The sequence below is a fragment of the Macrosteles quadrilineatus genome, unplaced genomic scaffold (assembly GCF_028750875.1).
Source record: "Macrosteles quadrilineatus isolate MER2022 unplaced genomic scaffold, UCM_ALF_1.0 Scaffold_7__1_contigs__length_78375512, whole genome shotgun sequence".
NCBI classification, from domain to species: domain Eukaryota; kingdom Metazoa; phylum Arthropoda; class Insecta; order Hemiptera; family Cicadellidae; genus Macrosteles; species Macrosteles quadrilineatus.
In genome coordinates, this window is record NW_026542600.1 from 3,829,860 (window position 1) to 3,855,572 (window position 25,713).

Sequence of the window (25,713 nt, forward strand, 5' to 3'; positions counted from 1 at the left end):
AATTACTTTCAAACACGTGTTTTATATCAACTAGACAGCTCTAGCTGTTACCCACGGGCTTCACCCCGTTCCGTTTGACTTCATAAGTATTAATAACACTATTGATTGGATAAAGCACGGGTCACACTAGGCTGGCATCAGCGGCGAATTGAAAGAAGCCGCTACTGTCAGCTTGATGTGACCACAAAATTCGCAGCTGGCACCGTCAGCCGGCGAGTATTTGTCAGCGGCTGGCAAAGTTGGACATGTTCAACTTTTGGTAGCGAGGCAGCAGCGACTAGAGGTCACGTGACCACTCGCACTCGCTGACGCCAGCGAGCAGCGTAGTCTGAACACTTCTAGAAGCGTGCCAGCGGCGACCAAAGATAGTTTCCAACTTGTTTAACCCAAAAGGACAAAAGCAACTGTCTCAATTTTTTAATTAGAGGCTTAACTACTAGTAAGTTAATGCCTGGAATGTATGTGGTGACTGGCGACATTCGTAAAACATTTTGGTATGTTTCTTCTGATTCTTTTTTTTAGTGTGTTTAAAAAGTGGTATTTTTAAAAAGTATTTTTATTTATAAATTATTTGTAGGCATATCCATGGCCTGATCCACTAACGTCTATTTCTTGCACGTTCTTGCAGTTAAGCATATTTTAATAAAATTATTTCTCTTTCACATACATCCTCAATATTAAGTAGTGCTGGATGAGGACCCAAAAAAGGACGAAATGGCGACAAGAACTGAGCTTTAAACTAGGCGATTAAAGTAGTGTAGGAGTGTAGCATAGAAATTACTGAGCTTAGGTGGTCGGGGAAGCACGTTATTGATTTCTTGATTCCAAAACTAAACATACAGTAATTGTGGGACGTTTCTTTAAAGAAGTAATACATCAAATAAGCAGCTACAGTGATTTGTTACAAAACCTCAAAGCTGTTCTTTTCCTTCTCACACATCGTTAATATCGCGATCACCAGCGGCTAACAAGCAGCCTAGTGTGACCCGTGGAAAAGCCGCTGCTTGGTGGTGCTGGTGCCAGCCGCTGATTACCAGCGGCTGCCGAGCAGCCTAGTGTGACCCGTGCTTAAAGCACGGGTCACACTAGGCTGGCATCAGCGGCGATATGAAAAAAGCTGCTACTGTCAGCTTGATGTGACCACAAAATTCGCAGCTGGCACCGTCAGCCGGCGAGTATTTGTCAGCGGCTGGCGAAGTTGGACATGTTCAACTTTTGATAGCGAGGCAGCGGCGAATAGAGGTCACGTGACCACTCGCACTCGCTGACGCCAGCGAGCAGCGTAGTCTGAAGCACGGGTCACACTAGGCTGCTCGGCAGCCGCTGGTGATCAGCGGCTGGCACCAGCACCACCAAGCAGCGGCTTTTCCACGGGTCACACTAGAGGCTGCTTGTTAGCCGCTGGTGATCGTGATATCAACGGATGTGTGAGAAGGAACAGGAACAGCTGTGAGGTTTTGTAACAAATCACTGTAAGCTGCTTATTTGACGTTTTAAATTTACGTTTAAATACGTTTTCTTATTTTACTTCTTTAAAGAAACGTCCCACAAGTACTGTACGTTTAGTTTTGGAATAAAAAAAAAACAATAACCTGCTTCCCCGACCACCTAAGCTCAGTAATTTCTATGCTACAAATACTACTTTAATCGCCTAGTTTAAAGCTCAGTTCTTGTCGTCATTTTTTTGGGTCTTCATCCAGCACTACTTAATATTGAATTGAGGATGTATGAAAGAGAAATAATTTTATTATAAGATGCTTTACCGCAAGAAGATACGTTAGTGGATCAGGCCATGGATACAAATAATTTATAAATAAAAATACTTTTTAAAAATGCCACGTTTTTAAACGCACTAAAAAAGAATCAGAAACATACCGAAATGTTTTACGAATGTCAGTCACCACCACATACATTCCAGGCATTACTACAATTAGTTAAACCTCTAATTAAAAAATTTAAACAGTTGCTTTTGTCCTTTTGTCTTGTTAAACCAAGTTGGAAATTATCTTTGGTCGCCGCTAGCACGCTTCTAGAAGTGGTCAGACTGCGTTGCTCGCTGGCGTCAGCGAGTGCGAGTGGTCACGTGACCTCTATTCGCCGCTGCCTCGCTACCAAAAGTTGAACATGTCCAACTTCACCAGCCGCTGACAAATACTCGCTTGCTGACGGTGCCAGCTGCGAATGTTGTGGTCACATCAAGCTGACAGTAGCGGCTTATTCTTTCAATTCGCCGCTGATGCCAGCCTAGTGTGACCCGTGCTTGACCACCTCAGAAGCGTGCCAGCGGCGACCAAAGATAATTTCCAGCTTGGTTTAACACAAAAAAGGACAAAAGCAACCGTCTAATTTTTTAATAATTAGAGGTTTAACTAATTCTAGTACCTAATTCCTGGAATGTGTGTAGTGATATTCGTAAAACCTTTTTGTATGTTTCTGATTCATTTTTTAGTGCGGTTAAACACGTGGTATTTTTTAAAAAGTATTTCTATTTATAAATTATTTTTATCCAATGCCTGATGCCTGATGGTCCACTAACGTCTCTTCTTGTGGTTAAGCATCTTTTAATAAAATTATTTATTTTTCACACACATCCTCAATATTAAGTGCTGGTTTGAGCACCCAAAAAGGACGAAATGGAAAGAACTGAGCTTTAAACTAGGCGATTAAAATTAGTATTTGTAGCATAAGTAAGAACATCTAATCAAGCAGCTTATAGTGATTTGTTGCAAAACCTCACATCTGTGCCAAGACCTCTGGCATTCTCAAAATGATCTGCTGTGCAAGACACTGTTTGAGCATCCATGATTTTTGTATCCATACCTGCTATATATCCAGTATAATTTTTACTGTGTATTCTGGTCGCTTTTACCAGCACAGCCTTTTTCAATGTCTTAGGCCCCCAATACAGGAAGAATGAGCGTACGCCTAGTATAAATTGTCCTTAAAGCAGTTCTCGTATGTCAAGAAGTTTACAACATAGATTTACATTGTAAGAAAGGGGATTAACCCTGTACCCACGGTGCTTATCTAAGCAGATACTGTACTCTGTTTACATTACACTTATAGTCCTCGCCACCCTAAGTTGAGGCAGCCCAAGGCCGCACGGCGTATATCTAGTGCGGCCTTTGGCTGCCTCAACTTAGGGTGGTGAGGACTATGGTCGACTAGTTGGTGTGAAGAGAGTTGAACAGTAGCATGAGTATCGATTTACAAATTCCTTTCCCAGCTGACGTGAGCTAGGCGATGACTGGTAGGGCTGACTTCCAAGAAACATCGTTAACCTATAAGTCAAACACCCAATCAGCCAATGAGAAGGGCTAATGAAGAAAATGGAGGGGTGAGGAGTTTTGGAGCTGGAGGACCTGAAGAAACAAATCAAGGAGTTCACCACGGGCCACTGGACCAAGAAGATCGAGAGTTTTGGAGTGTGTGTATCGGTGCGTGTGCTTCTGGGACAATAAACAGTATGTAAAAAGAATAAAATATATAACTTAAGTTTTGTAAAACAAACAAGTCATATAGTTTGTCAGTAACTCATTCTTTTACATTTTTAATTGATTTTCTTTTCTTGTAAATTATAGCGTTGTAAATTTATTTATCTTATTATTGTTGATCTTTGCCTTTTCAAAGTTTTCTTTTGCTTTACTTTTGTTGTTTTTCTTAATTTAATTTTGTTCATTACACGTTGAGCAACACCCTTAAGCAGTCTTATGTCTCATTGACCTAACACCTCTAGACTACGAAGTTCAAACATTTATTCAGAGGAAAATTCTTGAGTGATTTTATTGGGTTGGCTAAATAGAGTTTTTGTTTCAACTTTTGAATTACTTATTTCATTTTTACAGTACACTCATTAGTCATTAAACACCAACATTATTTTATTTTACTAGCTATATATTAACTTTGCTTCTTAAGATTGACACTGACATATATAATATATATAATATATTTATAATATATAAATATAATTTTATCTTTATGTATAGTTATCTGAGACATGTACGAACAAGAACAATAAAAAAAATATATCTAAAAAAAGAATATTTTATCTATAAAACTGTCAAAATAGTTAGAAGATCAAAATAAAATATATAATCATTTTTACATTTTTTCTTTACAAATTACAGAGAAGTTTACTGGTAAGAATTTTAACAAAATTTACTGCTCTAGATAAATATAAGGTTTATTGGTAAAGTATAAAAACAGTACATAACAATAAAAGGCAACATATAATAATAACTATAGGCTGCCCTGTACAGCGGCCAACCTTCTCCATAATATTTTTGTCCAGAGCTGGGGCTACATCTTTCTTCCTGAAACAAACATTTTAATCTTGGTAAAGAAAGTCACAATTTTAAAATACTCGGGGGTACCAAATTATGCGGGTTGGTGTAGTTGGTAGTTTCAAATAAAAAGGTCTTATTTTACAATAAATTACCATAGGTACCCTTAACTAAAAGTTTTTAACTGGTTTATTCCACCTACAAACGTGCGACACAAACTCGATCTTTGAGGGACTTTCATTGCTTGTTAAAGACACATGTTAACCTCTTGCCACATTACCAAGAGGTAGATATCTTCCTGAGGAGGATGTAATTGGGAAGCTACAGGCTTTTATCGGACGCATGAACTTGTAACTTCAAGAAAACAAATGTATGGGGTGCGCAATAATTTTATTTTTGGATGAAGTGCTTTATGGTCTTGGCCTGCCCCTGTTAACAGTTTTAACAAGATCAGCAACAGGTAAATTAAACCTTTTATATTTTGTCTAGGCCTATATTTCCCTGATCAAGTTAGCGCAAAGAAGTTTTTGTTGAATAATAGTTGTAAAGGCTTTAATTTCCTGAATTGAAATAAGTACCTGGGGACCGAGCCATGGCGTAGTTTATTTTGAATTTTAAAGCAATATACATGAATGGATGCTTTAGAAGAATTTGAAATTTATAAAACAATCAAAATTCAAGCTAACACATTACTAAGCGACAAAATCAGTTTACAGTCTAACGCTCTGTATGATAATCTAATAAAAAAACAAGAACAGCTGATGAACAAGGAGCCGAGCTGTACAAAGTCCACCGCCCAACCATCTTCCGCATCGCAGTCATGACCCTCATCTGCAACTGTGCGCACGAGGTTGGGGTTGGACATTGTTAAGTTTTTGTCAGTAAGCCTACTCGTTTTGTTCATAAAACGTCTATGACTGTAAATAGTATATGTCCGTGTTTCACATTTAAACTCTTGATGACCCTTTCGAAGTTACAGTGTTAAATGTTCTTGTACAAGATCTCATGATGAGGACTCAAGTCCTTAAAACCCGTAATCCATAAGGACTTAACAGGATCAATCTGGCAGTACTGAGGTAATTTTATACCTTTTATAGTTGGTTCATTGATCTTGCGACAAAACAACTCAAATATGAAAATGAATATTATGTTATTGATATATTTTAACGTAAACAGTAGGGCAATTACAATGTTGGTCATAATTGTTTTTATACAGTAGGCCAACATTTGGTGGCTTTTGTTCATAAATTCGGACTACTTAACAACTGTTTGGATTAGGCGGTATAGTTCATCTTCCCGTTGCAAAGCACGGGCACAGAAGATAGTGAATTATTAAGTGATTTAATAAATAACTCTATATATAATATTTACAATAAACTATACCTTCAAAAACCTGGCTGTTTAACGGATGATATGGCAGACATACACTTATCTCACTAGGTGCTCTTCCTTAAGTTCTTTTACGGAGTACAGCGGCCTATAATTAGTATTTCTTTCAGCGCCTTCTGAAGAAGGGTGCATCCATCTCCTGCAAATGAGTAGGCAGTTATGAGTTGTAGTTAATAGTAGAACGAGGATAGCTATTCTAGGTAAGTTTGAGACGACAGCAGGAAAAGTCTATATTTTGTGCTCTTCTGGTATAGTACTCCTGCACCCCAGTGGCGGATCCAGAGTGGGGGGGGGGGGCAGTCGCAGTTTGGAAATATATGTCATATATTTTTGACTGCATGTAATACAGTAGTGCATACAAATTGTGTAAAATAATTTGTCACACTAACTTAGGACAAAAAAATGCCATACAACTGCCATTTTTGAAGACTTAGTTTAAACAAATTTTTGGGGAGGGAGGGGGTACCCCCGAACCTCTCAGACACCCTGGTCCCCCCCCTTGTGACTGTTCTAGATCCACCACTGCCTGCACCTGGTTTATTGAAGTTTTCTAGGGTCAGGATATCAAGCACTACGCCGTGAGTACCCTTAAGCTACATTTCCATTCCTACAAGTCGCAGGCACAAGTCGAGGCACATGTCGCACGTAGTTTGTCATGCCCTTTCCATTCCATGCACAAGTCCCGCCACTTCAACTGGCAGACAAGGCAGTGTTCTCTTTTATTGTGATGTGGTGAGGTTCGGTGGATGATTTTGATTATATTGTGTTCTACAAATCACCATGGATGACATAACAGCCTCTGCTTTTTTTATTTATGGCTGGTGCATACAATGAACTTAGAAGAAAACTACCTAGATAGAGGATAAGAAGTTTTTTGGCTAAAAGAGCATTGGAAGGTGCATTTAATCAATTGATGAGAGATTTGCGCCGCGACTTGAGCCAGGATGTTTCCATTCCTACAAATTTGGAGATTTGTGCCGGCACAAATTTGCAGGAATGGAAACGTAGCTTAAGATCCTTTAAGATTAGCCGGCAATGATCCAAATGCCGAACAACTGTAATAATCCTAAAGGTTCTGGACAGCATCGTTGTATCATCTGCAAATAATAATGTTTTCCCATTCAGATTAAGGCATGATTTTGTATAGGTTAGGCCTAACTTATACCCTTAACCTCATTGACGGGTAGGGCAGTCAAAATTGAAGCAAAAATTAAAAGCCGAGTAGGCTAAGTTTATGGGAAGATTTCATTAGCTTAGTGTAGCCTAATGTTTTTAATATCATAAAATAAAAATGTCTTAAAATATTATTAGACTAGCCTAGGCTAATCATGGGGTTACAGCTCTTTTGCTTGATGCATTAAAATGGATTTGGTGAAGTAGAACTACAAATTACAACAAGTACTATTACCCTTGATTTATTTAACTGCACAACTATACTTATTATTTATTTTAACGTCTGTGATAGAGCCTATTTATTTGATAGGCTATGCATAAAAAATGTGACTGTGATAATAGGCCTATATCGCTATTAATCAAGTAGCCTATATACCGTGAGTTAATGTATCTCAGACGAAGTCTATAGTAATCAGTGATAATTCAACGAGCAATAAAATGGGCCTACTTAATTACTTGATGTCTTTAACCCTCCGAGCGTCACTCGTTGAAAAATCGACGCGCTACACACTTTGTGTAGTGTCACGCGTCGATTTTTCGACGCCCGAACATCGTTTACGGCGAAGGCTCTATAACTGACTGAATCGGATTGAACTGGATCAAGTTAGGTATCGTTCTTTCCGTTATATTCTAAGCTTTCTCCAGAGGTCTGTCTCAGCGCTGTATGTTCTCCGAGCCGATCGTAATTGTGGCAGACAGCTGACGTGCGTATTTGTAAATAGCTAGGTTACCCTCGGACCGATGACTGATTTTAGTGTTTTAGTGTTAAAAATCAAAAGTAGTGATATACGTGGTGCATTATAAGAAGATTTAAGTGATTTTGAAGGGCTGGTTGATGATCCTGAAGAAGTAGGTAGTGATATTGATGTAAATTATCAGCCAGATTCCTAGCTATGGTTAGGCTATGTATTCTTAGCTAAACGCTATGTACTGAAATCTGTTTTTTGCCCATAACTTATTTATTTGCAAATATACTTCCTTATATTATTATATATTTGTAATCCTCATAAAATTTAGAACAAAGTGGCTATTTTCAAATATTTATAGGCCTATAATTTATACAATTTCATTTGGCGCAAACTTATTTTTTTTTTCAATTTTTCCAAAATAATTTTTTTTTACCTAAAAAATTTTTTTTAAACAAATATTCCTTATGTTTTATGTATGATATTGAAGCCCATGATTTTCCAAACAAAATGGTATATAGAACAGTAGAATTAACATTGTTTTAAGCTTCTCAGATCCGTTTTAATAAAACCTTGCAAATGCGCCAAAAATAGGTGGACATTAAGGCCTAAACTATGGACACTTGGAGGGTTAAGATAGCTAAGTAATTTTGTTAGTAGTATCAACTAAGTTTAGACTAACCTACAAGGTTTATTATCACGCATAAAAATGTTTTGATGGCCGTTGCCCTGGCGGTAGGTTAGGCCCTGTACACATGAGGGCGGCAGCCGCCGCGGTTGCCATAGTGCGGGAACCGCGGCGGTTGAAAGTACAAGGGAGCAAATGGCACCGTTCACATGCAACCGCCCACTTCCAATCAACCGCAACGAACCGCGGCGGTCGTAGATTTCCCTTCGACCGCCGCGGCTCCCGTGCGGTTGAAGTTACTAGAGTTGGCATGAGAGCGTACACATGAGGGTGGTAGCTGCCGCGGTTGACTGCAGTTGCTACTATAAGATCACAGACATCTGCGCGCTTGCCCTGTGGACATCGCTCTCTCTCTCTCTCTCTCTCCGTGTGGGGGTAGCGGATTTTTATCCCCCTGGAATTTTACCCCCTGGGCAAACGTGACGTCACAAACCAGGGGGTAAAATTCCAGCCGTGAACATTTGAGTTTCGCGACATCAGCTCGATGGATTAAACGCGGAATTAAACATATATTTTCACGGTTGTGAGTTTAATCAGAACACATCAAATTATAAAAACCTAGAATGTACGGCCCGGAATTTTACCCCCGGAATTTTACCCCCCGGAATTTTACCTCCTGGCCAGATATAAATTAGTGAGAATGATTAATTATCGTCATTCAGTTTTAATTTAGGTAATGGTAAACATTTTATTATTAAGTAGCCTATCTTAATTTATATGTAACATTAACTAATCGAACAGGGTTTTAATATTAATTTTGAGATTCGAGTGTCAGGATTCGATCTTTGAAGCCAACTGTTGGTTAATATGATCAAAATAAAACAGCGAATTCTGTTTACTCAGTTGAGATTACAAAATAAATAAATAAAGATAAGCTACTAAATAATGAAATGTTTACAATTAATTAAAAACAGAAATTAAGAAAATCAATCATTCAATTTCTAAAATCAGCCAGGGGGTAAAATTCCGGGGGGTAAAATTCCGGGGGTAAAATTCCGGGGGGTAAAATTCCGGCCCGTACATCTTCAGTTGCCTAAACGCTAGTTATATGGACAGGGGGTAAAATTCCGGTTTTTATCGCTAATCTAATTAATCACGCTCTGACTATTTTCATTAGACTTCCAAATCCGCGGGGGTAAAATTCCGGCCGCGAACAAACTTTTGGCCACTCAGGTTACTACGTCATAGTGACGCCAGCTTTGCCCAGGGGGTAAAATTCCAGGGGGTAAAATTCCAGGGGGATAAAATTCCGGCGACCCTCCGTGTGTTGGTGAAGTGCGTGTAGCTGTGGCTGGAGTTGATGTAGTGCTCGTAGTGTAAGTTTACAATGGCCATGCGTGCTGCTGTGGAACCAGAAAACTTTGACTCTGAACTGTCCATTATAGAAGTACAAAAAGAGGATACGTTTAGGCTCAGAGTAATAAAACAAAATTTTGTTTTATTACTCTGAGGTTTAGGACATAAACTAAAAAAGAATGCGTGGCAAAGAGTTAGTTGAGTTTTTTGCTGAAATGAATTATCAAGCGTTACGCGTTTAAAAGAAAAATAATTGGGTAAATACAGTACTGGCTGTCGAGCGACGGTCAATTCGAACCGCGGCGGCCACCGCGGCGGCTGCCGCCCTCATGTGTACAGGGCCTTAGTTGCGCATTTGCTACCTACAAAATCCGGGCCCTGTAGGGTGGGTTATAATGCGGTAGAATGGCGATAAACTTAAGTTAGTTGCCCATTGACGCCTTGAACAATAGATCTCTTGAAATTGTAAAGAGCAATGAAGCATAGGCCTACGAAAAAGCCAGTCTACCGAAATAGGCAAATCATTATGAATTTAATGTGTAGGTACCATGTAACCTTGTAAGTTATAGCCATCCACCTCCACCTGTCAGGTAAAGCCACAATAATCAAAGAAAAAATCACACTACTCCAGCTGCTGAGAGTATCAGATATGTATAGGCTATGTTATAAAATGCTAAAAACTCAAATGGTAAACTAAAACTGTCATATGAAAAACTTAATACTTTGTCAGCATCTTATAAAAAATAAAAATATAAAAAAAAACTAGTGCACTTGTTGCTCGAAATCGATCAATAGTCTAGTACCGGAAGTTATATTAAAACTAATAGTCATAATTTTCTATGAGTTTAAAAATCCAACTAAAAGCGTAGGCCTAGTATGCAACTAATGGATAGACTAGGCCTATTTGATGTACGGTATCGATTCATTCGGTTAGCTAAGTTAGGTTAGGTTAACTTTACTAACCAAACTTGATATATTGAATGAAATAGCCTAATCGATTTATCGATCGATATATTTATTCGAATTATAGTGTAGGACGTAAGGCCTGAAGTGCAGTTTAATTTTAAAATAGATATATTTTAAATAACGATTATTAATCAATATTTTCAATTTGATAGTTTCAATCGATATTAGCGAAGCCCAGGAAACTGTACCCCCAATTTATTTGATAGGCTACCAGAAACTAATTTGAATTTGCTTGAAACGTTAATATTCTAATGACCATGTCCATGTCAATAAGTTACACCTTTCAATAAGAATAAGAATAAGAATAAGAAAGTTTATTGCCGTTGACCAGGTTGTATACAGGAATAGGCATTGTCAAATTACATTAAATATTAAATTACATTAAACAGAATATCAACATCAACAAGTGTGTTATATCTATAGCTAACAAAGATTGAGAATTCCTAACTTACAGTGTGAATGATTCCATTGTAATTTTATGTTTCAAAAAGACCTTGACTGAATAGAACGGATTTGCTACAAGCCAGTTATGAATTTTGGATTTGAAAAGAGAAAGAGAAAGGCTGTCTGCCTGAAGAGGCTCAGGCAGCTTATTATAAAATTTCACACAGTTGAGTTTGAAAGAATTACCTGTGATGGCTAGCCTGTGATGTGGTATATCCAGTTGTTCCTTACTTCGTGTATGCTGAGAATGGTAATTCTGCCTGGTGGAAAACTCATTGAGATTAGCTCTAGTGTATATAAGTACATTGTAGATGTATAAGTTAATGATTGTGCAAATGTTTAGTTTGATAAAAAGTGGTTTGCAGTGCTCCGCAGGGTCAGCCCCTAACATTGTGCGAATGACTTCTTTTTGTATTAGTAGAAGCTCATGGACAAGGGGGGAATGGCCCCAAAGTTGGATTCCATATTGAATATGGGATTGAAACAGCCCAAAATAGGCTAGTTTGAGATATTCAATATCGACAAAAGGCTTGAGTTTCCAGAATAAACATGAAACTCTCGATAGTTTTTTGCTCAAATTTGTGATGTGAGTTTTCCAGTTTAATTTACTACTCGAGGTGGAAGCCAAGAATTTTTACTGAGTGGTCTGATTGTTTAATAGAGAGTGAGAAATCAATTTTCTGGGTCTTGGATTGATTACAGATCAGTTTATTTGCAGAAAACCAGTTTAAAACACTCTTTTCTGCTTTAGAAAGAGCTTCTGAGAGCTTTGTTTGGTCTTTATCAGAAGTAAAATCTGTGGTATCGTCTGCGTAAATTACACATTCGATAGGAGTGTTACATGGAAGATCATTTACTGCGATTATAAAAAGGAAAGGGCCTAGGACCGAGCTCTGCGGAACTCCTGCTTTAACTGTGGTCAATGTTGAGTGTTTACCCTCCACACTAACATATTGATTCCTATTAGTCAAATATGATTCAAGCATTTCTATTGTGTTTTTGCTAAGTCCATAGAATTTGAGTTTAGCCAGCAAGATGTCAAACGGGATGCAGTCGAAAGCTTTTGTTAAATCAAAAAGTAGCATGGAAACAGTATTTTTATTTTCAAAAGCATTAATAATATAATTGGAAATGTGAGAGACTGCCATCATAGTTGATCTGCCAGCTCTAAACCCAAATTGAGAATCAGTCATCAAGTTATTAGAGTAAAAAAAATATTTAACTGTTTTAACATGAGAGCTTCGAAAACCTTAGATAAGATTGGTACTATCGAGATTGGGCGATAGTTTTGACATAGATTCTTGTCACCCTTTTTATAAATTGGAGTTACTTTTGAGACTTTACGTTGGTCAGGAAAATAGCCATTACGGAGACAACTATTAAATACAGTGGAGAGGGGTGTAGATATGTAGTGTATAATATTCTTGATTATGTAGTTTGAAAGCCAAAAGTGATCCATAGATTTAGAATTTGAAAATTTTGAGACTGTTTTTGTTACCTCATTTGGTGTGATAGGTATCCATTCAAATTTAGAGACGTCCAATTTTTGTGTAGATTCCAGTAGTTCTCTTGGTGTGTCTTGAGTCTGGCCCACTTGATTGACCAGTTCCTCAACTGAATCTGTAAAGTGCCTATGTGTTTAATTTGTTAGGGTCAAGAGTAACATAAGATGTGCGTGTGGTTGTATTTTCCTGTGTTATTATGTCCCAGGCGGCCTTGCATTTGTTCTTTGAATTGTTAATGTATTTTGCACAGGCTAATTTTTTAGCAAGGTTTGAATCCTTCCTATACTGTTTTTTTTAAGCTATTGTAGATATTATTATAAGCTGCCTGAGCCTTTACAGAATCAATTTAAAAAAAATGTTTGTACAAAGAATTAAGCCATCATGGTTTCCTTACTTTTTTTTAACTATCACTATAATAGGTGATTTTATTTTTCACTAGATTAGTCTTAATATCTGATCTTTAGGAAAAGCTTAGAAGCTTTTCCTAACAGGTGGAGAACAATAGTACCAGAGGTTAACAAACCTTTCAAAAAAACTATCAAACAATGTTACTGGGCTACTCTCATTTTCTGTTATGTCTTCCCATGACTCGCTCTGCAGTACCTCACGGAAAAGATTGAGATTTTGTTTATTTTGTTTCCTAACAAGAACACTAGGCTGCTCAATAGATAGGCCTACATTTTGTGAGCTTTTGCAGGCAGGTCTATGGTATTTAAAAAGCAGTGGATCATGATCGGCCAAAGCGCCTTGCAAAATTGAAACTTTGTAAAAATTTTGAGAAAAATTGACTAATATGTTATCTAAACAGGCATCGTTTCTTGTAGGGAATTTATTACTACATTTTAGGTCAAGTGATCGTAGTAGGTTCGTGAAATTAATTGAGATTTGTTCCTCCATCTTGGCCATTTCAATGTTAAAGTCCCCACAGACTATGGGCACTTATTGTGACTATCATTATTGTGGTTCTGGCACTTCAACATGAAAGGAAGAGTAGCCCTCGTATTTAGTCCTAATTTGGGTACACTTGAACAATGGACATTGAGGAAAATAGAATCAGACGAACAAAGGCTAGGAATATAGTTACAATCAGTGAGGTCAAACAGTTTAAAATTACGGGACCAAAGAGGAAACATGGTAGCAATTATGATACACTTCCATATGGGTTTAAAATTCAAAAAAACTCACCAAAATCTCAACTTCTGAATCACTATCACTATCAATCCAGTCCTCCCAGTCCTCAATCTTTGTTGCCGAGTCCTTGATGACAGTTTACAATCTCTTCATTTTGCAGTGTCTCATGTCATGTAAGAGGAAGCTTGGCACTCTCGAGCTCAGAGGAGGGGTCCACCACTACAACACTAGGAATAAGCAGGATCTAGACATACCTTATGTTAGACTAAAGAAAACCCAGGCTAGTAAGGAAATCTTAAGCTTGAAATTAATGAACAAATTGCCTTGTACAGTTCGGAACCTGCCAATCACTAAATTCCAAAAGAGGGTGAGGGAGTTCCTATTGGCTAACCCACTTTACTCAATCCATGAGTTTTTTGAACTTCCTGACAACTTGTAAGTATGTTTTTTTATGAGTTTTGCAAGTGTGGTTTTATTTTATTTTCTATGCATGGAGTGTTGCAGGAACAAACAAATCATGTAATTTTTGCAATTTTTTAGTACTCTAACCTAGTATTAGTTTATTTGACTTTTTCCATACATGTATCATGTTCACGGAAATAAAGCATTTCATTTCATTTCATTCATTTCATTTCATTTCATTTCATTTCATCTCAATATCCACCTTCATTCCACCCATTTTGTGATGACAAAAATGGTTCTTTAAACTGTAGTAGTTGTAACTTAGGCTTAAATTGTAAATACACACCTAAAATACAAATTTGTATGACAATTTGACATTTGAAATTGACAAACAATAAATTCCCCAAAATCCAACCTCAAACTCACTACACTAGAGCTAGAGCTAGAGCTAGTTAGCTAAGCTAGAGCAGCAGCAGCAGCAGATCTAAAAGAGAAGAAGAAGAAGAAACGCAGAACAGAACAAGAAACGAGACGAAGGAAGGCTGAAATTTAGGTGGAGTAGAGGAGTAGAGGTAATTCAAAGAAGTCGCGGGAATTTTCAGAAGTGTAGAGGGTAAGCGACCGCACCGCGAAACACGAGACCACGGCGAAGCCCACTGAGCTAAAATTTAAAAATTATAACTGGAGGTAGCACTGCCATGGCAGAAGTCTGTCAAAAGCGAGTCGTTGATTTTGTTAGGTTGGTATAGCATAGCAGTAAGTTTTCTTACCATAGCAATAACATGGCTTCTTATAACTAGGTTGTATAGCAGTGAGTTTTTTTGTCATAGCAATAACATGGCTTCTTATGGACACCCACCTCACGCAAACATGGCGGCTGGCGACACGCATCTTTGACATTCAGTGCTACCTCCAGTTAGAATTATAGCTCAGTGGCGAAGCCACGCCCTTCTCCCAGAAGCCAGAAGGGAGGGGCCGGGACCTAGCTGACCGATTTGAGTTGTCGGTACCAACTTCATTTGATATGTGATTTAAGTGAAATGGTACCTAGGTGAAAGGTTGCCTAAAAGAAGGCCTCCCTTGCCTAGTACCCTAGGCCACTGCCGCCTTTAACACCAGGCCGCGGCCTTCGAAGTGGCAACTTCCCCAGTAGTGTTGTAACAGCTGTTTGGTTTGGAAGCAACTAATGATATTTGTGTATTTACGAAGGCTTTTTTACTGGTCTATGAAAATATTGACTCTACTTAAAATGTACACATATAGATTTTAAATTCATATTGTTTCGGTTTTCGATTCTGTATGTTTTATATTCAATCATTTAATAAATTTATTTTTATACTGACAATTTAAATTTAAATCAATAAAGTGCAAATTAATGAGCTGATTTCGCCTGTCTGCTATGTTATCTTACGGTACGTATGACCATTGACACACTAAACAACCCCACTTGTGACGTTGCCAATTCTACCAGGCCGTGTGGCCATCTGGATTTAAAGGTGGCCGTGTCTAAGCACGAGCCTACCATGTCTATTCGGTAAATCGACCCCGAAATTTATCGTCCATTTACATTTTGGTAACATTATTGTTTATTAAGGAAAACCAAATATCGTATATAGCTCTCCAAGAATCCATAGTTATCCCTTATTTCAATTTCAGTCAACAACAATTTCAATCTTACAGTACACCACGAACACGACACACAACCACTTTCTGTTAGAAAAACTTCCCTTCAATGCAGTAAAACTGTTTAATGACCTCCCTCTCCCTTTGAAAGCCGAACAGGACATCGGAAAATTCAGGAAATGTCTTAAGTCCATCTTGAGGTCTGCTACAGCGTCCGGGAACTGCTTTTGCTGGTATAGTCTTTATTGAACATCAGAAGGAACTGTGTGTCGCAACTGAACGATATGATATGTTATATATATGAGAACCATTTTCTCTCTAAAAGAGCGTTAATCATGCCGTAAATATTTTTTAAATTAAAAAAACTTTTACATTCCCATCTAAATTCTTGAATCTTTAACATTTGTCAAACATAAATTTTCTAAATTTGACTTTTAATTCTGTAAAAAACCTATGCACATTGCGCAATTCCTAAACATTCAACAACTCAAAGAATCACTTACTCAAATAAGTTTCAAGAAGCACTTACTGTACAATTGCATAACACTTTTTAATTCACTTCCACTTTCTTTTAAACTTGAACTAAACTTGTTAAAATAAAAAAAAGTTAAAATCTTTGTTGATAAAGTTTACCTGTTACAGCGTCCAATAATTTGCAACTAAAACCACTTCCAAGAATAGTGATGTAAATATTTATAATAAAACTTTTGTAAGTATATTAAGACACGTTCACTGACATCCATCTACAGACCAATCTCAATTCTATCCACTTTAGCCAAAGTGTTTGAAGATCTTTTCCTCATCCGTATTAAATATAAAGTGCCAGTTTCCATCGCTGTGCTTCACCTCTTCAATTATCGGGTTCGAGGGGGGAGTTCTTTCCAGAGTTCAGGAAATAAAGGATCTTAGTGTAATTTCCACACCAACACTAAGCCCTGAGATGAACGATGGTATCCTTAAAAATTGGGTTATCCCCACTGCATTGACCCCAAAAAAGTATAAAATCCCCGGTTTACTGGCCTCAAAATTACCCGAACTGTAAAAACTTATAAAAAAAAAATTTATCAAAACCAGAATTTTAACTAAACGGCTTTCTTTCTATTTAATCTATTTATTGAAAGTGTCAAATGCCCAAAGACAACCACAGAAGGATTCAGTGAGTAATAGTCTTCATCAGAAATCTAATAGGCTACGTGGAGTAATTATCCAAGCCTTAAGTCTTAAGGGCTCAGAAAAAAAAATAAAATAATAATCTATTTATTTACAGTACACCTCAATAAACGAATGGAACCGGTGACATAAAAGAAGCAGCCACAAAAATAGTGAACCTCGAGGCTGCAGGATTTTTAAGAGCTACTACACAGCCTAGCCACTGGGTAAAAAATGGAAAAAAAACTTTGATTTGAGGTTAGAAACAGAAACTGAACGTTGAATGAAATAATTGAAAGTCTTATATAGGTTATAGGCCAGGCCTAACTCATCCATCATTTATCTCTCACTCTCACTCTCTCTACTCTCTCTACTTGTACCATTTGAGTAACGTACTTAGGAAAGGAAGGAATAGGAGGACGGAGGACCTGCTCTTTACCTTGTTTGGCTGGACTTGTAGTGTTTTGCAAATCACTAAATTGACAAAGTTCTCAGTTGAATGTAGGCCTACATGTCTACATTAGATTAGATTTCACACAGCCACAAGACTGACTATCAGTAAGTACTTGAATTGGGTAAAATTCCACCTTGCTTTAAGACTAGCCTACACTAACTACCTTTGTATGAAAAAAGGGTGATACAAAATGCGGTAACAACTACAGGCCCATGGTCTAAGTGCCTGTAATGTCAAAGGTAGTAGAGTTGACTATGAAATTTCAGCTGGAAAACATTTTCGGGTCCAATCACCTTCTTTCATTTGCCCAGTACAAGCTTAGAAGTGGGCTTAACTTACATTGGGGAATCATCATGATTCCAGAAAGGTTGTCCTTTTCAGCTCCACCAACCTTAACAGGGAACACACCATTACTGATTCACCTCATTGACCTAACATTGGATGTTATTGAAAATTCTCCAGCCAGAATTATTCCTATGAAGATTGGACCTGACGTTGAAGACGTGCACGTAAAGCAAGAATGCTCGTCCGATGATGGATAATAACGAACAATCTGATCAATGTAATAGAAGTAAAACAGAGCTGGAGGTAAACCCAGAACACACTAAGTTTAAACAACACACTTAGGCCTATGTCGTACCGTATTAGAGTTAGGCCTAATGAAACTTTAGTGTGCAACCAAGTGACCACATTCATTTTTTCTACGCTGAAGATCACGGGTATCCTGTACAAAGCCTGACCAATCCAAACATAGCAACATAATCCTTATCCAGGGAAAATTGTAGGGAAAATTGTAGGGCATTGTAGGTTAGAAAAACTAAAAGGTGTGAAAAAAAACATGCGTTCCCTGTGAAAAATGCTTATATATGAATATAAGTACCTTCTCGTACTACATTTGAGAATCTTGTCAGTAGCATTTGGGGGAATTTTCACTCAGAGAATTATGAGTGTTGTTATCGACTCGTGCAGTCTAAAGGATACACTCATGGTAAAGTCAACGTTTATAGCTGATTAAATACAACAGAAAATGACTTGAGAGGGTTTACAAAACTCGAATGAACTCCTAAACGAAATATTGTCGCTCTGGACTGTGAGATGGTGTATACCTTTACAGGAATGGAAGTAACCAACATGGCCTTTCTATACATCTTTGGAGCTCTGATATTTGAAACACTAGTGCACACTCAAAAGAAATCGTGGATATTAACTTAAGATTGTCTGGATTCACCCCAGAGCAATGTCTACAGAGAAAAGGATATTGTTCAATCAAACATCTTTGAAATGTCCAGTCATATAAACTCGTAAACCATCATAGTCGGCCACGGACAAGTGAATGATTTGAGGCTGATATAAATAACCCATCATCTCGTGGTGGACTCGGCTACATTGTATCCTCATCCTAATGGTTTCCTGGTTCCAGTACTGCTAAAAACTTGTTAATTGGTGTCTTCAAACAAATTCAACTGGTATCTCATCGTCATCCTCACAGTCGAGCTCCTCCCACTCATCAAAACACAGCAGAATAAAAACCCAACTTAAAACAAGCAGACAGTTGCCTTAAACCAACAACACATCAGAGTAGCGTCAAATCAATACTTGATATCTCCTTCACCTTATCCAGTCAATGCTGCAGCAGCCAACTTGTGGCTACCGAGGAGGGTAGAACTATTACCAACCCACAGCTACAAACTAATCACCAAAATATCCTCACAAAATCAGGCAGGGAATTGAGGCAATGAAAAAAGGGATGAATAATCAACAAGGAACATGAAAGATGTTGCAACTAAAAGACCACAATTTTGTTAAAGTAACCGAACTAACACATTATGAAATTGCATTAAGATGTACCTGTGACTGTTGGATCTGAAGAGGCAGAGATAGATAGGAACAATAACACAGTGTTTGATAACGACAGCTTTGAAACTGTTAGTGAAGATGACAAAACTCGGGAGACTCATAAGTAAACAGTGACACAAATTGAGTGATATTTATTGCACTGATCCAAGATGAATCTCAACAAATATGCAAACTTGCCGGCTCTGAAGAGAATTAATATACAGACTCATGAAAAGTTTGATACCTGCCAGGGAGTTACAACAGAGTAGCCCTATGTGAAGATCGGGTGAACAAGTCGATTATAATACAGATAGAGAAAACACTCTTGTTGCAGAAGAAATTGAATGTCAATCAAATGATGCAATAAATATTAGAGACGAATCATAAATTGCATAGGTAAGTGGGAACTATTAATATTTTACCAACAAAAACTGCCAATGAACCGATTAAAATTTAATTACAGTTATAATGGTCTACAGATTTGACAAATCAAATGAGACTAACCTACAACTTGACTCTATAGGCTACATAGCCTCCTCTAACACAAGGCCATGGCGTTAGTGTGTGGCAACATCGCAGGATCATGCATGTTAAAAGTGTAAACATAAACATTTGCTATACTGTCTATAATGCTATAATTATGGATTAGTGTAGCAGCTGTTTCAATTTGACGGGACAGCGGTGTTGCAACTTTTGTCTTGCCGCAGCATTGTGTTAGAGGAGGCTACTTTCTCTATTATAATCAATGTTCAGAAAAATCATAACTATAAATAGCATTATATATGTATTCTAACTCTTATATTTGCTGAGCTTACTTGCTAACAATTTAGAAACATTGTCAGCACACGTAAAGTTAACTAATGGTCAGATCGGCACATTCTTCTTGTGTATTTTCAGGGTCCCCTTTCAGCCTTTGAATTCAGGATGTTCATCTTCTGTTGTCATTCTTCGGGAATCACTCTGGTGCGTTTCTTCATGACGATGGATAGCTCTTTTTAGTATTTCTACTTTAGATCCTTGATAAACATATTGAAGTTATCTTGTTTGATAAAATATTCTGTCTTTTTGAAGCTTTTTAAATGATGACGATGGTGTTACTTTTGTCTGCTTTTTCAGCGATTTGACTATTCTCTTCCGATTTCTTCTTTATTTTAATGCATGTATTTAGTTCTTTACTTTTTCTTGGATCTACGGTCCTTGGCTGGTGTGAGCATTGTAGACTATGCCATTTCTTTCCGAATTGTGTAATGATCTACATCTGTAATTGGATTTATATTTGTCTCATCCTTGGCGGCTTGTAGTTTGTTTTCGTCCATCATTGTGAAATTGTGATAATTATTTGTTTTTTTGCCAATATGAACATGTTGATAGTTTGATTTTGATTTGTAACCACATCATCTATAGCCTAATAAGAACAGTTAAAACAAAGCAAACAACACCTCATGACAGGCTCATTCAGCTACTAGTTTCATAAAAACCCTTTAGTCAGGTTTTCAATATTTTAAAGAATATGGTCATTGAACATGAAATACAGTAATAGACCTCTTCAGATTATTAAGTTAGGCTACATAATAAATACATTACATATCAGGTACATGGTGGGTAGACATTTTAGTTGACTAGTTTTAAGTAGGCTATAACATTTAAGCTGTAAATGCTATACACAAAGGAAATAAGAACAAATAGATTACTAGACAATAATAAACATGTGAAAAGCCTATATAGTATTTTAACAGAAAACTGGTTTTAATTTGGATGAAGGTACATACAAAAATTCTTGGATATTATAAAATGGCCTGGATTCTAAACAGCTGGATACTACAGCTGGTTCATACTACTCCAATTTCCAAATGTGGTAGTAGACACCTTGACACACACTTAGGAATCAGAATACACAAATATATCAGTGGACAACTTGACCAGAGTTGTGTGTTTGCAGGATTGCAACCAGCAACTGGCGTCTCAACCTAAGGATAGACTACAGTGTCGCTCAAATAAAGACAAGGATGGCTGACCCGTGCGACGAAGTCTATACTGGTAGTCCTGAACAGTTAGACATTCTCAGCAGGGGTGTGGAAATAGCACTGAGGTACAAGGAACTGCAGGCTTCCGTGGCTAAGCTGACGAGTGAGGTAAATTCAGGGTGTATATCTAGCAATCAGAAGGAAGAGTCTTTGTATAGTTATAAGTTCATGGTAGGCTATCTAATTTTCCTTGTATGCTAGCACAGCCTAAATTGTTAAATGGCGTAATCCATGCCTTTTTTTGCAATTTATTGAATAGGCCTAGCCTTATTTTATAAAAATACGGCTACTCTTTGTTTATTTAGCGAATTTCCCATATAGGGAATACTTTATTATCGTAGGTGTCATGGTAAGATTTTTCGTTTTGATTGGCCAAAAACACCACCTGTTCAAATTCATATATAGTATATGTCCGTTAGCACGATTACTCATGCAAAAATGATCCGATTTCAAAGAAATTTATTTCTTAGGTGTAAACCAAAAAACCTACATTTTGTTCTAGCAAATTGGTGAACCAGCGTTATCGGACCATGGAAACAGGGTTATATGGGGGAGATTTATAGGTTAAAAATTGGTTTTTCTTTGAGCATCAAATCATAATTAGCTTGTTTATGGATATATTTTATAAAACTTGGCAAATTTGTTTTTTTATGCTAAGCTATTTTCATTTCAATTGAATACATTTCTTTACCCTCCCTGTAGCAGCAAGCCTAAACCCAAACTAAAATTAATTTTATAAAAAAATTGACTTTTTTAAGGGAATATTTAAGTGAAAATCTAACCAGGTAAATGGAAATTTGCTTAGTCTGCAGGTTTTCTGCAGCAGGGGTATTCCAATGTATAGTATTAAAAATTTAATTTCATATGCACCGATTAAGAAGAAAATCGAAGCTCTACTAGCGTTACTTGGGTTATTTAGGTGGCGTACTTAGAAAGGAAGGTTTTCAAGCAGGACAGAGAGTGGAAAGAGAAGCTGATCATGACGGGGAGAATAATGGGGTTGCAGACGCCTCTGACACGCAATCAACTGCTGAAAGAGGTGTCCAACACCATGAGTCAGAACAAGAAACTTAAGTGCCGTGTAAACAAACTGCAGTGTGAAGTGACAGCACTTAAGAAAAAACGTCTACAGCGGTTTGTGAGTAGCCCATGTTGGCCTAGTATTGTTACTAGGTTTGTGAGTAGTTTGAGAAGACCTAGTATTGTAGCTAGGTATATGTGAGTATACCTACATAGAAGTATTAAAGTCAACATTAAAATCGACTTTGCCCTAGCCCATGTAGGCCTAGGGCGAAGGGAGCCAGATCCCCGGGGCCCGGTCAAATGTAATTTTTTCTGTTCATGTAATCTCCTTAAGTTAAAAAGATGAGTATGGTTTTCCAGTTCACTTAGTATTTAGAAATTTAGGTATTGTTATTTGTGTAACAAAACGGCACAGAGGCGGCTGGATACCACCATTAGTGCACAACTACTAATATTTGATTGATATTTGCCGATGCACGGTAAACTACTGCGCGTTTTGTTTGGGTAGAGGTTATGTTTCACAGTCAGTCACTGGATGTAAGCTCCGACTTGTATATAGTATGGTTTAGAAACCTAATTAATACATTAAGAAAATGCAAAATAGGTAGCCCGGAACCGCTCAACCCAGGGGCCCGTGACAGCTCTCGCCGGCCCTGAGTATTGTAGGCCTAGTATTGTAGCTAGGTTTGTGTGTAGCCCATGTAGGCCTAGTATTGCAGCATTGCAGCCTATGTAGGCCTAGTGTTGTAGCCCATGTAGGCCTAGTGTTGTAGCCCATGTAGGCCTAGTATTGTAGCCCATGTAGGCCTAGTGTTGTAGCATTGCAGCCTATGTAGGCCTAGTATTGCAGCATTGCAGCCTATGTAGGCCTAGTATTGCAGCATTGCAGCCTATGTAGGCCTAGTATTGCAGCATTGCAGCCTATGTAGGCCTAGTATTGCAGCCCATGTAGGCCTAGTGTTGTAGCCCATGTAGGCCTAGTATTGTAGCCCATGTAGGCCTAGTGTTGTAGCTAGTTTTAGATTCATAATCAATGATTTGTTATTCTATAAATAACGTAGGCTGCACTCAACGTGTTAAAACAACAACTACATACATAGCTGTGGTACTACTTGTATACATAGTTGTGGGCTGTGGTACTACTCGTATACATAGCTGTGGCACTTCTCATATTCAAAGTTGTAGAACCACTCTTATACACAGTTGTAGCAGTACTCGTATTCATATTTGTGTGACAAGTTGTGTGTTGTGCAGGTATCCCCAGCTAAGTTGGCGCTGCGCAAATACTTGCCACCGGAGAAGCTAGTGGCGCAAGACCAGAAAGATGCAGTACAGACTCGCGACATGGTCAGAGGCGAGATGGAGCGAATGATAGAGAAGCCCAATGAGGTTAGTTAACAAAACATGCATTTTAGTTTACTAGCTCATTTGAAATTGTATTCAATGTTAGACTATTGATGTAAGTAGAAGTCACATCCCATGTTAAAATTTCAACCATTATTTCCTTAGGAGTGACGTAGTTGAATCGATCCACCGACTGAGACAGACAAACTTGTCCAACTAAGACTAATTAAAAAAACATCCTGATACAAAAACACGTTTCGGAGGGAAGAACAACTAGTTGGGGGGTGTAATTTTTACACTAGTGTCTTTTATTTACATCAAATTTATGAGAGTCAAGTGAGGATAAGGAGAAAACCAAATGTTAACTTCTCCGTACTAATTCAACTATGTTCTATTTTAATAAAAATTAGCTCTTTTTCATTATCTAAAAGTCAATGGTGAGTATAGGCCTACCTTGGGGTTAAAGGATTTAGCATGATAACTCGACTCGAGCAATTATCATCAGATTTTGATGAAATTTTGTACAAATGTGTAAACTTGATCGGATAATGGAAACGGATGTTTATGGGGTAAAAATTGGTTTTTCTAATTTTTTAGTCACAAAACATATAATTTCCCAATTCGTCTCCAAACCATTAAGGGGCATCATATGCAAAAAAAGAATTAATTGTTTTTATTTTGGTTTCAGATTAAAGCCTGTTTGTTACTTCCTGAACAAAATGACACCTTATTAATAGTTCTAAAACGATTCCTAAATGAAACCTTACTCGGTCGTTTTTCCTTACATTTGAGTAATATGTGATCTAGTAATCTCGACTTATAAGCCCACTGAAGAGTTTTTGTAGGCTATTTGTTAAAGCAGAAGTTCAAAATCCCCATGTTATTCTTATTGTGAATACGTGAAACTGTTTTAGTTTCCTTGTTTATGGATATATTTTTATGAAACGTGGCTAATTTATTTATTTTATCCTAAGCTATTAATATTTTACTAAAAACGCATTTTATTACCCTCTTTGTAGGAGCAAACCTAGGTATGTGTTAACTTAATGTCATTTATATATATGTGAATATCCAATCAATCAAATAGAAATTCACTTATCATATCCACCATTTTGAATATGAACCTTTTTTGAGATTAAAGATTTTTTTATGACACTTTACTAATTTTTATTATTGAGTAAAAAATCTAAGGAGCTCCAAAGAGATTAAGATTAAGTTCTCTCCCTATAATTCTGTGTGTTTTCTTCACAGGATCCATGTGACAGTATCCGTGATTCTCACTGTGGATTGCGTCATTGAGGATGTCAAGCAAGAGTGTAACAAATTATGACATCAACTGATCTTCAAGAGTTGACCAAAGGAGGAGAGGTGTTTATAAAGTTTATGTTGAGTTTATAAAGTTTTTCCAAGTGTTCAATTACAGAGGTTCTTTTTTGCCGTTGCAGATACAGTTTTTTTTCCTAAAAGACCTTTACTTTACCTGATAAATGATCCAGCTTAAGTTAGGTCCGCACATGTGGCATTCACTAAGCATTGATAACAAATTTCCATCTACACTAGAGGTGAACGTCAGTTCTCTTTGTTTCTTGCTCCATGTCAGTGTTGTTATACAAAGCACTTAAATATTCCCTACCGACCCAGAAAGTGACAAATGTGGCGTCATACCAACACAAGAAGCTCGCCACTAGTCAAATAAGTTAAATCAAATTATCTTTATTCACATGTGTGGCATTTCCAGGGAGATTGTAGAGTTTTCTTTTTACATTGTATACACAGATTGATTTGGTATCTCTCTGAAGGTACCAAACACCGTGGTAAAATAGTATATAGAAGAAAACCCAACAATTTCTGCTAGAACAAAGACTCCAAATAATGTACCTTAAATAATTCAATTTTCTAGATCTTGCCACTGGGAAAATAAATAAAAATACATATTTAGTAAATAGTGTCAAATATGTCAATACATACAAGAGTGTTTAAAATGTACAAGAACCATAATATGGTTCTTGTTGTGCATTTTAAAAATCTATGTATCACACAAGGTATGTTAAAATTTGCAAAATTTCTCAAAAAGCACCCCTACCCTTGACGCGAAATTATAGGTGTGGATTGAGTTTTTTCTTGTGTAGTAAGAAGTTTTAGTGTGGAAGCGTGCATATAAATTTAGTTGAATAAAGTTCAGTAATTTAGTTTAAAGTTTCTTGTTAGTTAGTAAATATAAGTTAGGAATTGGATTAGTTTTATGTATACAATTTAGTTTAAGTTAAAAGAATAAAATGCACTTGTTTCTTCCAGTT

General features: G+C 37.3%; 1 protein-coding gene and 1 long non-coding RNA gene across 5 annotated transcripts; one reads left to right on the forward strand and one right to left on the reverse strand.

Moving 5' to 3' along the window:
* Positions 1–4,167: 4,167 nt before the first annotated feature.
* Positions 4,168–14,211, reverse strand: LOC128998380 (uncharacterized). Of its 2 annotated transcripts, XR_008491197.1 has the most exons (5): positions 13,616–14,211; positions 12,424–12,545; positions 11,112–11,185; positions 5,667–5,811; positions 4,168–4,313 (listed from the first exon to the last, which is right to left on the reverse strand). It is a non-coding gene; the product is annotated as an uncharacterized LOC128998380 (long non-coding RNA). The 2 variants fall into 2 exon arrangements; XR_008491198.1 differs by lacking the exons at positions 11,112–11,185; positions 12,424–12,545 and having other exon boundaries at positions 13,616–14,168.
* LOC128998379 (uncharacterized) lies at positions 13,658–24,854 on the forward strand. Of its 3 annotated transcripts, none has more exons than XM_054424490.1 (5): positions 13,658–13,996; positions 20,965–21,157; positions 21,969–22,187; positions 23,327–23,461; positions 24,668–24,854. In XM_054424490.1, exons 1-5 carry the CDS (start codon positions 13,692–13,694, stop codon positions 24,713–24,715), a joined length of 900 nt encoding a protein of 299 aa, XP_054280465.1. In that variant the 5' UTR covers positions 13,658–13,691; the 3' UTR covers positions 24,716–24,854. The 3 variants fall into 3 exon arrangements, with proteins under 3 accessions (XP_054280465.1, XP_054280466.1, XP_054280468.1); XM_054424491.1 differs by lacking the exon at positions 13,658–13,996 and adding an exon at positions 16,993–17,293; XM_054424493.1 differs by lacking the exon at positions 13,658–13,996 and adding an exon at positions 17,335–19,421.
* Positions 24,855–25,713: the final 859 nt, after the last annotated feature.

Excerpts from the sequence above, each read along its gene's own strand:
- LOC128998379 (XM_054424490.1), top strand. The coding sequence starts at position 13,692 with ATGACAGTTTACAATCTCTTCATTTTGCAGTGTCTCATGTCATGTAAG. Across the intron at positions 13,997-20,964 it reads TTTGAACTTCCTGACAACTT|GATTGCAACCAGCAACTGGC; the intron begins GTAAGTATGTTT and ends GTGTGTTTGCAG. Across the intron at positions 21,158-21,968 it reads TGGCTAAGCTGACGAGTGAG|GTGGCGTACTTAGAAAGGAA; the intron begins GTAAATTCAGGG and ends TGGGTTATTTAG.